This window comes from Prunus persica, chromosome G1, assembly GCF_000346465.2.
Source record: "Prunus persica cultivar Lovell chromosome G1, Prunus_persica_NCBIv2, whole genome shotgun sequence".
Taxonomy (NCBI): domain Eukaryota; kingdom Viridiplantae; phylum Streptophyta; class Magnoliopsida; order Rosales; family Rosaceae; genus Prunus; species Prunus persica.
Window position 1 is genome coordinate 9,568,812 of NC_034009.1, and position 14,753 is coordinate 9,583,564.

Sequence of the window (14,753 nt, forward strand, 5' to 3'; positions counted from 1 at the left end):
AACACCATCACTATAAAATTTCGCACTAACTTGTATATTGTAGTCGACTGTCAACTAGGCTTTGTCTTCTTTTATTTTTTATTTTTTTTCAGGTGAGATGGGGCCCAAAAAGGCCAGAACGAAAAGAACCAAACAACCGCTACTCTAGGCCTGGCCAGGCTGCAAACATCAACAAGAAGGCTATCACAAACAGAAGGAGGCGCCACCAGCTAAAACCTACGTAAGCCAGGCTTTGTCTTTGAAAAGTGGGCTTAGTTTTTATTCATTACCATTTTGAGCCCAAAGAATATGATTCCTCCTTTATAACCCATTTCACTCACGTTGGGCAAAGGTCTCACCCTAACATTTAGCCAACTTAAATAATTTATGGGAACTTCATGGAGGATTTCTTGAATAATTCGGGAATAATTTTCTCCCAAATTTGTTATGCATTAAATCCTTCGGGAATTATGGAATAATACTTAATGAAAATATCATATCATGAAGTGCATTTTATTTCATAAATATTTGTGAATTCCCACACAAAAAATCTAATATTTGTGAATTTGCCTTCATCCTTCAGTAAATATTGTTAATACAAAGCTACCCAAAACCAACAAACATATATATATATATATATAATTTATTTAAATTATATATTTCAAATGTTCAACAAAAATCATCAATCCTGGCCAAAAAGAAAAGAAAAAATATTCCCTAAAAATAAAGAAAAAGAAGCACCCAAAGGACAACCCAGAAAACTAGACGTTGTAATAGAGAAGGCAATAGGGCACACAGATAATCCTACGTGCATGACTTGCATTATAAACTTTTGAATTATGAATATTTCTGTGTCATGCAGTAACAAAGTACGATAAATTTTAAAAAACCGTACGTGAGTAAGTTTTCGTAACGAGAAAAAGTGAAAAAAAAGTACATATGGCAGGGCCAATGGAAACCTAGGGCGACAATACGACGTCGTCACACGTTGCACCGTATCACGCATGCGAAATATTTTATAATTTTTTATTTGACCAAAGCATCTACGGAAGTAGAGTGGGGCATAAAGGTTAAAAACGCCTCGTTGAACCCCTTGTATCTTCTCTCGGCTTCCCTTCGCTCTGAGAAAGAAAGAGAGACTGAGGAAAAAGCCCAACCAAAAACCCACAGAGCTAAGAGCTCCCTCCAAGAATCTAAAAAAATCCCCTCCTCTCGCACGTGCTGCACACACACTCTCAAATTCCCATCTTTTCTTTTTAATAGAAAAAAATTGAATTGATATTTGTTCTTGGTTCCAAATTTCTGATATTTGTAAACTCTCTCACCTTTGGATCCCCACTGCTTTTCATCAAATCCTCCGGGCGGCGCCACACTACTCTCCTGAAACATGTCATCTTGAAGGTACTCAGAGAAAGATAGTTTCTTTTTTTGAATTTATTTGGTGTAATTTGGTATTTTTGTTGCTCTCAGAATTTAGATAAGGGGTTCTGTTATTGGGTATGTTTTGGATTTTGTGCTTTTTTTTTGCTTTCTTTGTGTATGTGTGTGTATTGAATTGTAGTGCAGTGCAAAAGAATTGAACTTTTAGGGTTTTTATTGGTTGCCACAGAGGAATGCATTATGGATTCTGGAATGTAAGGGTTTCATGAGTGTAGTATGGAGTTTTGTGTTTTCTGGGATTGCCTATCTGGTTAAATGAATTACATGACTCATTCAGCAGGTCAGTTCCCCCCCAGGGTAATTTGAATTGGTTATTTCGATGAGATTTAATTTTGGAGTATTGAATAGGTATTCCAATAACTTCAATGCTATCTAATTTAGGTATTGCATATATGGTTTCGTGTGAATGGTAAAATGCAGTGGGACTTGTTTTGCATTTTACCTTCTGGTTTAGTTTAGGGTTTTGGAGTTTGAGACTTAAGAAGTTTTGCTTAGCTAGATGTTGTTCGTTGATGCGCTAAATCTTAGTAAGACGAATGCAGAATCCATGTGTACCACTTTGTACCTTAGCCATCTTCACTTACCTTGGTTTAAAAATAAAAAAATAAAAAAGGAAAATTGCTGCTTCTTGTTAAATACATTGTGTTTGACAGTGATGATTGCATAGTAAATGGCTGATCCTTTACTTGTAGGTTTTACAGGAGCTATGGCTCTTCAAAAATTTCCTTCTCGTGATGCACCTTCTGTTACTATGAAACCTTTGAGCTTTCTCAGTAAGGTGCATGACAACAATCGATCAGAGGATCTAGAGACAAGTCCTGCTAAGGAACCTGATGTGGATATTGACCTCAGAGAAGTGTATTTTCTAATTATGCATTTTCTGTCAGCTGGACCATGTCATAGAACTTGTGTACAATTTTGGAACGAACTTCTTGAACATCAACTTTTACCTAGAAGATATCATGCTTGGTATTCAAGAAACGGCCTACACAGTGGGGATGAAAATGATGATGGAAAATCATTTCCATTAAATTACAACATGTTGGTCCACAGGTATGTAGTATGCTTTTTTTATAAATCTCTCTTTACAATATATATAGGCAGTTTTTAGGCAATCTTCTTTATGTTTCCCTGCAACTTGTGATGCTAAATATTAGGTGGCATTAATTGATTACTTCTGGTAATAAGTAATAATCTATTATTGTTGCTCTGTTGCTAACTTGCTAGGGAGTTCTGGTGTTTTGCTTTTCAGTTGTCTGGAGCAGGGGATCTGCATGGTGTTTGTTTTTAGTACGCCTTGTAGTAGCACAGTCTGGAAGGTTATTCCTCATTGTAGTATATGGTGTTTACGAAGTCAGAGGAATACTTGGACCTTTGACTTTGCCACAATGTTTAAAATTTGATAAAATTAAGTATAGTGATATATAACATATATGTATATATATTTGTATATACAGTAGTACTTTTTTTTTTCCCGCAAATATAAGATCAATCAAGTTTCTTCATCATATATTTGTTAAATATCAAAGTAGTACTCAATGATCCTTTGATATAAACTAATCTATTATTGAGTCATAACTAAAACTCTTGTCTTCCATCTACTGATGAAAGCATTGTTTCATTTATTAAGTAAACTATACATCTGACGTGTTTATTTATTATTCTTGTATTTAAAATTTAAAGGAGATAACTAGTTTAAAGTACACATCTGACTATCCTAAATAGAGACCTACTTCTAGCATCCGCTTAGTGGATATAGTAAATAAACATTTTGAAATACTCCTTTCATTTCATATTATTATTCACTATTTATCTTCTTTTTTTTTTAATCATGTTGTTTTAACAAAAACAATGAGAAAATAGGCACATTATAAGTCATGTTACAATTTTGTTTTCCCCGGAGAAACAATTCACCAACAACGCAAACAACATGAGTTTTTTTAGCGCTGTTCATGACTTTTGGGGATCATGTGAAACTATCCAGAAAATAAGGTCCTCTTTTCACTTCATCTCTATTCAAATGGATGCAAGTTTGGCATCTTGGTCTTCTACCGAGGATGTGTTGGTTTCTATAGATTCTAGAAGTTAGTTTCTTTTGGCGGTCCTCTTTCTATAACCTCAATGTATAGGCACCCTTTTTCTTTCCCCTTATAAAACCTAATTGTGCCTTCTTGTTCTGTTACATAATTCTATTCCAGCATTCATCATGCCAGTCATCATAGTCTGTGAAGAAAATAAGCATGATTGTATTATATTTTTGTTTTTCTATATCATTTTATTGATTCCCTTTCACTGTCGTTTAGGTATCCTCACATTGAAAATGATCACTTGGTAAAGCTTTTGAAGCAATTGATTTCAAGTACAGCCCCACCATCAAGGGGTATGTCTGGAGGAAATGCTCCAAATGCAGCTGATGTACCTACTCTCTTGGGGCAGCGTTCATTTTCACTTCTTACCTGTAGGTGACATTTATTTAAGCTTTGAGCTTTTAATTCATATTCTTTGTGGTACCTTTTGTTGGATGAATTGTCTAGTAAGTGACCAATGTTTTTCTTTTTTCTTTTTTGTTTGCAATATGTTTCTTATAATTTATTTCAAGTTTCAATACTGTTATCATGTTCAATCATCCATGCATTGGGGGTTTGAATGTGTTTTCCCTCTCCTTTTGGAAGTTCCATCTGCAACATTTGCATGTGTTTTACTGTTATTATCATCATTTTTCATTTGAACTCCTGCAAAAGGTACATTTTCCCATTGTATTTAAAAAGGAACACCTTCTCCCTTTCAGATGAAAGGGATCAAGTAAACAAAGAAATGAAACGCCCTCCTGCTCACATGCGTTGGCCTCACGCGAAAGCTCATCAGGTTCATGGGCTAAGCTTGAGAGAAATTGGAGGAGGATTCACCAGACATCACCGTGCACCATCTATCCGTGCTGCATCTTATGCCATTGCAAAGCCGTTGACCATGTTTCAGAAGATGAAAAATACTACAAGGCTAAGGGGACATCGAAACGCTGTTTATTGTGGTATGTGTTCTCATAAATCGGAGTTCAGAACTATTATCTAGGTACATTTGGAAGTTTAGTTTACATGTTTTTTTTGGAGTTTCTTTCTTAAGGGCACAATTTTTTTTGTACCTCCAACATTGGAGAGATTTCTGTCTTGTTTAAATTCTTAATATTCCGATCTTGAACTATTAATGTTTCTGTCAATTTCTGTCCACTCATTTGGAGAGAAAATGAGATTTGTGCTTTGTTTACTTTTTAATATTCCAAAAATATCTTCAACTAATGATTGTTGCTTAATTTCTGTCCAGACAGCCAATAAAAAATGAGAAAGATAAAAAAAAACACTTCTATAATCTATTCTCCTCCTCATATCCCTTCTCTTTGCTGGTCATGTTCTCTTGGTGATTCATTTCATTTTGGGAGTGTGCTATTTAGCTTATTTGAGAAACTGTGGCTCTATTCATCTGGTACTGTAATATTTTGGGAATGCTTAAAGATACTAAGATACTGGCAATATTCATGTCAAAGTTTTGGCTGACATCAGTAACCTCTGTTCTTATGTACATAGATTTTGGCTTGCTACATTATTCAGCTCTATATGATTTGATAGTTAATTACCAGCATAGGATGGGATAATTCATTCTCAGTGTTTTTAGAATAGAAGGTTATAGTCTTGATTATGGATTTTCAATCTAAGTACACATCTTTAAATGGTGTGAATCCCATTCTTGTATGACGTTGAACTTCAGTTCTATCTTCGTATAGTTTCTTCTTTCTCCTTGTTCGGTTTAACTAATATTGAGATCTTTTGTCTGCTGTTTCTCTCTATCAAATTTGTAGTGCACACCTTTAAAATGTGGTATAGTTCTCATGGTGGTTTATTTGGACATGAATGATGCAGCAACATTTGATCGCTCAGGGAGATATGTTATTACTGGTTCAGATGATCGCCTAGTGAAGATCTGGTTAATGGAAACTGCATTTTGCTTGGCCAGCTGCCGTGGACATGAAGTAAGTTGTTATTGGCCCCTCAAAGATTACTTATCCGTTTTCCCCTTTAATTTTACTCGTTTTATGCTTTAAGGGAGACATCACGGATCTGGCTGTGAGTTCCAACAATGTTTTAGTGGCATCCTCCTCAAATGACACTATAATTCGAGTGGTAAGGTTCATCTGCGTCTAAATATATAAGTTTTGTTCGTCTATTTTGCATTTTACGTTCTTTTTTTTAAACCTTTGCTGGACACTCAGTGTTAACTTACTATAAATTTTCATGTTTACTAGTGGCGCTTGCCAGATGGGCTGCCAATATCAGTGTTGCGAGGACATACTGGAGCTGTTACTGCCATTACATTTAATCCCAGGCCAGGCTCCATGTACCAGCTTCTATCGTAAGGCCAATTCCTCTATCAATTTAAATAAATTTTCATGTGGAGTTTCTAATTAGCTGTAAGTAATTTACGCTTCTGTCTGACCTTGCTGATCCTTATGTTGATACTGGTTTTTCTTTGGGAGTCTATCTAAACTAGTGAATGCATGGGGAATTCATTTTCATAATTTTTTTTTTTTGTATGTCTCCCTTTCTTCCCTTTTCTCAGTTTATCACCTTACCTATATGTTTGTGTTGTTCTGTCTGGAAATGTTTTTGGGAGTGTAGAATTTCGAAGTCTCTTATGATCAATTTTTGTTCTCTTTCATTTATTATTTATTTAGGCCTTTCAATGTATTGTCTGGTTCATAGGGTGCGAAGTGTCAGCAAAAGTGGAATGTTAGTAAATTGGACATCAGAGAATGTAACATTGCTGGGTTATTGAGATAGGGATCGTGGATTTCATTGTTCTTTGAGGATTACTATGCTTTTGGTTGAGGGAAAAAGGCGACAGTTTTGAAACATTGCTTTTTAACGGGCAATTTTTGTTTTTGTTTTGACTGACGAGGAATTGGAGAAATTCTTAGAATAAATGCAGGGTGGAGGTGGATATGTTGAGGGGTAATATCACAAGAAGGTTTCTTTGTGACATCAGTTTCTACTGTATATTAGGAAATACCTTTTTTTTTTTTTGTGCTCCATGTAGGTTGGCTGGCTTCTGTACTAAAAGGTTCTTTTCCATTAGCTGTGCAGCGATGATAGTTGTTAAATTTATGCATGCATTTTAGCTGGACTGCTTATTCAATATCATCGTAGTTTTTTGTTAATGAATGTGAATATTTTATTATGCTTGTGATGTGTTTTTTGTGGACAACTATTATCTTATAAATTGTTAAGTCTTTTTCCATGTAATAACCTTGTGCTGTTCCCTTGTCTTTTGCAGTTCATCTGATGATGGAACCTGTAGGATATGGGATGCCAGGAATTCTCAAGTGAGTCCAAGGATATACATTCCAAGACCTTCAGATGCTATAGTTGGTCAGTTGTTTCTCTAGTGCAGCTAAAATCAACTAACTTATTTACTGGTGAAAGAGTACTTAGTGTGGTTGTGTAATTGCTTGGCTGCAGGGAGAAACAGTGGTCCATTCTCCAGCACTGTCTCACAGAGCCATCAAATCTTTTGTTGTGCATTTAATGCTAATGGAACATTCTTTGTCACCGGTAGCTCAGACACTCTTGCAAGGGTATACTAAACCTCTATGCTCCTTGTTATTATTTCTGCAACCTTCTGTTTAGTCGCTATCCTCACTTTTGCATTCAGTAAAATGCAAATATTGCGCCTCTAGGAGTAATGAATAAACTCATGAATTGTATCTGAAAATTTTCAGTGTGGTTCAGATATGAATCAGAAATAAAGCTATCATCTATATATTTCTACTAATAATAGCTAGCTGGTTGTAGGTGTGGACTGCTTCTAAGCCAGGCTCAGATGAATCAGACCAACCAAATCATGAGATTGATGTGTTATCTGGCCACGAGAATGATGTCAATTATGTACAATTTAGGTTAGATTGTACGGTAGTTTGCCAATGATATATATGCATATATCAATCTTTGCATGCTGATTTATGTTGCTTCATACATTGCAGTGGTTGTGCTGTAGTATCTAGATTCATGGCAGCTGACACCTCAAAGGAAGAGAACATTCCGAAGTTTAAAAATTCGTGGTTTGTTTTCTCTTCTTTTTGATTGTGATGTTAAATATGTCTTGATGAGTTCGAATGTTTTCCCCTATCCTGGTGCCCTTTTAGCTATCTGTTCTATAATTTGCCTTGGGGAAATAATATCACTACCAGTAATATGCACAATAAATTTAATTTTCCAGGTTCAATCATGACAATATAGTTACTTGTTCTCGCGATGGCAGTGCAATTATCTGGATTCCTAGATCACGAAGATCACATGTAAGTTTTTGGAAAGATAACTTGTAACTTCCTGTTCTTCTAGCCTGCCCTTTTTCTCAGAAAGTTTTTCAAATGAAACAATTGTAGCCACCTTCTTTCTCTTGAATTTTTCTGCTTTAAATAGAAAAATCATATAGCTAATTTTATATTCCAGGGAAAAGCTGGTCGTTGGACGCGGGCATATCATCTGAAAGTTCCCCCTCCACCAATGCCTCCTCAGCCTCCACGAGGAGGCCCTCGCCAGAGAATTCTTCCAACTCCTCGCGGTGTTAATATGATTACCTGGAGTCTTGACAATCGCTTTGTCCTTGCTGCTATTATGGGTAATTACTTTGTTGTTTCTTACTTATTGTCTATTTATTAGTATATTACTGATATGCATTAGGTAGTATTTTTCTAATGCCTATACAAACTAGGATTAAGTTGAAGGCCTTAAATTCTTTAGTTTAAGAAATACATATTCTTCTTGTGGTGCAGATTGCAGAATATGTGTATGGAATGCATCTGATGGTAGCTTGGTGCATTCACTGACAGGTCACAGTGAATCTGTATGTGGCTCATTCTCTTTGTTCTTGATTGCCCTTTTTTTTTCCTCTCTTTTCCAGTATTTTGTTATTTGACCTTGCAAAGAGAAGCATGGTGAATAGACTGAGTTCAGTAGTGTGTGTTTCCACAAGTGGAACAAATATATATCTGGTACCATATTAGTTTTTTTCTTTTTTTTTAACATGACACAGAATTGTTGTGGATACTGTCTTTGGTGTTGGTTAGTCTTTGATCCTAGTGCACACTGTAGTAATTAAACCTGTTTATTTATTATTGCGTTACCTACAATGTCTTAGTGCTGCCGAACAACTGTGGCCTTTTTACATAGGGGACTGGTTTTGCTGTTTATTGTTTGCCCAATATCCTGCTTTAGTATTCTAGTCTTCTAGCTGGTGTTCATGAATTGGTTACTTATGCTAATATTGCCTACCTCTACCTCCATTACACACATGTTCATCAATTGGTTACTTCTGCCACTCCTCTTTTGAAGATATTTTTAGCTGGTTTGTTGTTTGGGTACTTTACCTATCGAACAAGTAAAACTTAAATATCTGATATTATTAACTTGTGTTCTTGATAGACATATGTTCTGGATGTTCATCCTTTCAACCCCAGGATAGCAATGAGTGCTGGCTATGACGGAAAAACAATTGTCTGGGATGTGAGTTTCCAGTTTCCTTATCATACTTGCAATTTTTATTTATTTATGTTCTATGGTTTTGAATGCTTTGTTGACTTTCAATTACAGATATGGGAAGGCATGCCTATCCGGATATTTGAAACATCACAGTTCAGATTGGTAGACGGAAAGTTTTCACCGTAAGTGAAGAATAAGAAATCTTGATTTTGGAAATTTTATACCCAACTTATTGTATTGACATTAAAATGTTTTCTATTTTCTATCTAATTATAATTGAATGGAATCCTGTTTCATTGGTACTCAAATTGGCTATATGATATCTTGCTCTTGCTCATCAGAATATTATTGAAACTGCTTCCAGTTTTCTGTAGTATTTTCTGCCTTAGCTTTCCATAGTCCTATGTAGCTTTCAACCTTGTGATGCGTTGAATCCTCACTGCCATGCTGATTAGTCGTTTTTGCTTCCCTATCATTCCTCCCCCCCCCCCCCCCCCCCCCCCCAAAAACAATCTCTCTCTTTTCTTTCGAGCTTGTATTTCTTGCTATATGCTTTTGCCTTCCTAACTATTTTCCTGTAGTTACAAAGGGTTCTTTCTCTGTAATATAGGGATGGGACATCAATTATCCTCTCTGATGATGTTGGCCAACTATACATATTGGACAGTGGCCAGGGGGAGTCGCACAATGATGCAAAATATGACCAGGTATGGTTGTCCCCTCCTTTTTTTAAATTTTAAAATAATAATAATAATAATAATAATAACTTAATACTGAATATTTGGTTATAATTTTACTCAATGAGTTGGGGGATTTCTTTTACAATTTTTTCCCAAGTGGTACTTATTGCTGGTGCGCTTCTTTGGCAGTTTTTTCTTGGTGATTATCGCCCAATCATTCATGATAGCTTTGGAAATGTTCTTGACCAGGTTAGTTGGCCATTTTCACTGTTGTTCTTAATTAGTTTTCCGTTTCTGGTTAGTTCAAGGAGATGAATAAACTACATAAGCAATAATTCAATGGTAGGGAGTGTTAAATGAATTGTGCTGCACTTTACCTCACTAGTACCATAATAAACTCAGGTGAACCTGTCGTGTCTGTTCCTTTTCATGTCTTATTGATCCATAGATAAAGACCCTCATTTAGCCGCACAGTTCCATGCATGACAAAGGCTCTTTGGATTCTTTATTTTTCTCTCTTAGTTATGCATTCACTCTGTGTGTGGTCTCAGTGGTGGTTTTGATGGATTGGTAACTGCATGCAGAGGACTGGCTGAGAGAAATTAGTTTAACTGTTCGGGATAGTAGGACCAACTTTCAAATTTCTTCTTAGAGACTTGATAGTTTAAGTGTGCCAAAACCCAGTGCCTGTCGTTCTATAATAGTATAGATGTATATGCATGATTGACCTACCATAACTTCATTCCAAATATATATTTGCAATGCTTGTTAGTTTGAAATTATCTGCAACATTTGATTCAGGAAACTCAGCTTTCAGCATACCGGCGGAATATGCAGGATCTACTTTGCGATTCAGGTTTCTCTCTACTCCTTTTCCTGTATGAAATTTATCTCTTCTGGAAAGTTTATTTTCTCAAGCACTGGTTTATGGTGAAAACCTAGGCATGATACCATATGAAGAACCCTACCAGAGTGCATACCAGAAAAGGCGATTAGGAGCTTTGGGTTCCGAGTGGCGTCCTTCCTCTCTAAGACTTGCTGTTGGGCCTGACTTCAGTGTAGATCCGGATTTCCAAATGCTGCCTATTGCAGACTTGGATATGTTGGCTGAGCCTATGCCAGAGTTTGTAGATGCCATGGATTGGGAACCACAAAATGAAATGCAAAGTGATGATACTGATTCAGAGTACAATATTACTGAAGATTATTCTACTGGAGGGGAGCAAGGAAGTTTAAGTTCAAATCCCTCTATTGATCCAGAGTGCAGTGAAGAAGACAGCGAGGCTGAGGATGCTCAAATGGATGGACTTCGTAGGTCTAAAAGGAAAAAACAAAAGGCTGATGTGAGTTCTCTGTCAATAACAAATTATAGTTTAGTTTTGGTTAGGACCTGCTTGAATCTGCTTTAATGTTCTCCCTTTCTGTTTCCTCAGGTTGAAGTCATGAGTTCTTCTGGAAGGTGTGTCAAAAGAAAGAATTTGGATGAGTGTGCTGGCAATCCATTCAGAAATAATAGAATGAGGAAATCTAGACATGGCCGAAAAGCTTCAAGAAAGAAATCTTCCACATCAAAGTCATTGAGACCTCAAAGAGCTGCTGCACTCAACGCTCTTACTCTATTTTCTAAGATTACTGGAAGATCTGCAGATGGAGAAGATGAAGATGGATCAGAAGATGATATGTCAGGAAGTGAATCCACCCTGCAAGATTCAAACATTGAGAGTGATGGATCTGATAAACAAAATCAGCCAACCAAACATTCAAAAGGAAAAGAGTTTTCACTGGATGAGTCTGAGGACATGGTTAAACCTAATGAACGTCCTGAATTTCCAATAAATGCTGGGAACAGGAGGAGATTGGTGCTTAAATTGCCAAGACGGGACTCAAATAAGCTTGTGTCTAGAGAAAGCACAGTACATAATTGTGGTAATCAGGATGATTTGGTTCACCAATCATGTAGAGTACCTCAAGAAGCAACTGAAGCAAACAACAATATAAGCTCTCAGGATCCAGGGTCCTCACCTGGTGATGAAAAATGCAGCATATTTGGAACAGCAGTGGGTGGGCAATTATACAAAGTAGAAAATCATGTAGATTTGACTGAGAATTACAAAAATGGGAGAATTAGTTGGGGAGGCTCCAGAGTGCGAACATCTAAGCGTCTGAGGTCAGGAGAATCCATGTCATTGGATGCACTTGCCAGAGCCAGTGCAACCGTCGTTGGTAACGAAAAAGAGTACTCAAAACCTGAAAATGATTTTGGAACCATGTCACCTCAATCAGAAAGCCAAATGTATGGAGATACAATGGCTGTAGGGAATGAGGAAACCATTGGAGCTAGTACCTCTGAGGGCCTTAATGGTGAAACCAATGCCAAAGAGCAATCAGGTTTTAGTGAATGCAAGGATCATGATCAATCGCCTAAATCTGTTCACATGGCTCCTTGGGATGCAAGCACTTCCTCATGCCTTGATAAGGACAGGACTATTTTCTCTCCTGAACAAAATGAGAAGCTCACAACTGTCTCAACAAAATTGAGGTTGAGGAGGATTTCAAGGGATCCTAGTCCTTGCAAACAGGAAATGTTCTCTGTGGTAGAGAACTTGGAAAATGGTAGATGTAACACATTACATGAAAGCCTTTCAAGCATGGAACAGGATCCAGTTGTGCCGGAGGATGATGGAACCCCTAAATTTATTCCAGATGATAGATACAATGGCTCGCGAGAATCAGACAATCAATCTGATAAGAATGTCATTTCTGGTATACATGAATCAGTCGAGTCCCATTTAAATAAAAACAAAATGTTCAGTGCTGTTTATAGAAGGGTGAAACCACATAGGGGTAGAATTAATTTAGAAGGTGATAGTGGCATCAAGGAAGAAGGCTGTTTATATACTTCAAATACAAGCAACCACAATCTCATTGCTGGAGTGGACTTTAATGATGACTCAGTTGATGGAGGTCGCAGGACACGGTCCATGGGGTTGAAGGCATCTGCACATGATCCAAGTAGTGTAGATCATGATGATAAGATGGGCCAAGGACATGAGCCAGGTTATACATTTAGAAGTAACCAGAAAAGTTCCATGGACAAGTTTCAACTTCGGAATGAAGAACAAGGATCAAGTTCAAGGACAACAGTCGGATTGAGGTCTACTAGAAACAGAAGAAGCAGTTACCGTGACATGAATCCAATGGATAGAAGGAAGTCGCATCAGTCAGCAAGGAAAGTATCATGGTTAATGTTGTCAACACATGAGGAAAGCTCACGATATATTCCCCAGTTAGGGGATGAAGTTGTTTATTTGAGACAGGTTTCTTTATAAATTGCTGCTGGTCTTTTTCCCATTTTATTTTTCCTTTTCAGGGGGTGGGTAGGTTGGTTTTGACATGAGATTGTGCCTCGGTGCAAACCTATGGCTTACACTAATCGACCTACACAAGTCGCATAAACAGCATCTCTGGAAACAGGGATATAGCTGTGTATGCTTTACCGTCCCAGGGCCCTACATTAGCCAGAGCTTGTACTGGAGTGCCCTTTTTTGTTTTGGTTTTGGTTGTCATGTGAATGTTGATTATATCGCATAGCTTGGTAAACTCCTTTTTTTCTTTTTCCTTTCTTACCAGGGGCATCAGGAGTATTTCGAACTTGGTGGATTGAGAGAAAACCCACCGTGGACATTTATAAAGGGGAGAATAAGAGCTGTAGAATTTTGCAAAGTTGAAGACCTGGAGTATTCTTCACTTGCAGGGTCTGGGGATAGCTGCTGCAAATTGACACTTCAATTTGTAGATCCTACTTCTGATGTGTATGGTAAATATTTCAAAATGACTCTGCCTGAAGTTACTGGTTTCCCAGACTTCATTGTCGAAAGAACTCGCTATGTCTCTTCTATAGAGAGAAATTGGGCATGTAGGGATCATTGCAAAGTCTGGTGGAAAAATGAGGGTGAGGATGATGGTAAGTGGTGGGAGGGGAGGATTAAGCTGAAACAGTCTAAATCTACCAACTTCCCCGACAGTCCATGGGAGATGTATACTGTTCAGTACAAGTGTGACCCTAGTGATGCACAGCTACATAGTCCTTGGGAGCTTTTTGACTCCAATACTCAATGGGAGGAGCCTCGCATTGATGATAAGAGCAAAATGAAGCTGCTTTCTGCCTTTGCCAAACTAGAGCGATCTGCTGATAGTCGCCAGGTATTAAGGAGAAAAAAACACCCTTTACTTTTTATAGTTAGAAAATTAATTTTGTTAAATGCTGCATTTGGCTAACTTTTTGAAGACTTACTAGGATTTTTCTCAATTTCGTTGTGTACAATTCAGGATTCTTTTGGGGTTGATAAACTGAAGCAACTTCAACTGAAGCCAAAGTTTACAAACTGGTATATCTTCGTTATATTATAGCATTCCCGTTATGTTGCGTTCGATTTCAATGTCATGCATGCTAACACTTGCGTGTCTGTTGTACCGGCCGTGATGGAATTTCTCTCTCAAGTGCTATCTGAGATTTTGAAATGTGGTTTTGTGTTTTGGAACTTTCTCAGGTGTGCGGTTCCAATATCTCTTGAAGTGATCCAGTCTAGGTTAGAGAACAACTACTATCGAAATTTGGAAGCACTAAAGCATGACTTTAAAGTCATGTTGTTAAATGCTGAAACCTATCTTGAAAGCAATGCGGTCAAGCGCACATCAGATAAAGAGCTTTTAGCTAAATTGAAATGCATATCAGACTGGTTCACACAGACAATATCATCCTTGTAGCACCTATAGTTACGTAAAGAAATTGATTCATTAATGAGTTGAAGCAGACCATCTGGGTTTTTGCCCCTTGATGTTCTTTTTCTTCTTTTTTTACTTTTTGTAGATATTTTACTTACCTTAAAAGAGGCTTTTCCATTGTACCATAGGTTCAATTTTGGAAATGCGTTAACCTTTTGGATATTCTTTTTAGAAGGCAAAAAAGATCGCAGAGGCAATTACCTGGTGGTCTTGTAAATTTTCCACCAGAGAATTCATTCTTGTACATACTCGGTTTTTATCATTAATTATAACAAAGGAAAAAAAGGAGAGATTTCAGTCAATAGTCTCGAATGCATCGGTGTTATTTTTCATTTCAATGCAT

The 14,753-nt window shown here is 37.1% G+C and overlaps 1 protein-coding gene across 2 annotated transcripts; it reads left to right on the plus strand.

Annotated features, from left to right (window-relative positions):
* LOC18792908 (bromodomain and WD repeat-containing protein 1) lies at nt 1,028–14,712 on the plus strand. Of its 2 annotated transcripts, none has more exons than XM_007221833.2 (24): nt 1,028–1,380; nt 2,112–2,472; nt 3,723–3,877; nt 4,208–4,447; nt 5,331–5,440; nt 5,514–5,591; nt 5,714–5,820; nt 6,742–6,836; nt 6,927–7,042; nt 7,260–7,363; nt 7,448–7,525; nt 7,684–7,762; nt 7,917–8,085; nt 8,240–8,310; nt 8,889–8,969; nt 9,057–9,127; nt 9,556–9,652; nt 9,815–9,874; nt 10,427–10,481; nt 10,568–10,968; nt 11,059–12,942; nt 13,256–13,828; nt 13,955–14,013; nt 14,176–14,712. In XM_007221833.2, exons 2-24 carry the CDS (start codon nt 2,126–2,128, stop codon nt 14,390–14,392), a joined length of 5,247 nt encoding a protein of 1,748 aa, XP_007221895.1. In that variant the 5' UTR covers nt 1,028–1,380; nt 2,112–2,125; the 3' UTR covers nt 14,393–14,712. The 2 variants fall into 2 exon arrangements, with proteins under 2 accessions (XP_007221895.1, XP_020420061.1); XM_020564472.1 differs by lacking the exon at nt 1,028–1,380 and adding an exon at nt 1,396–1,699.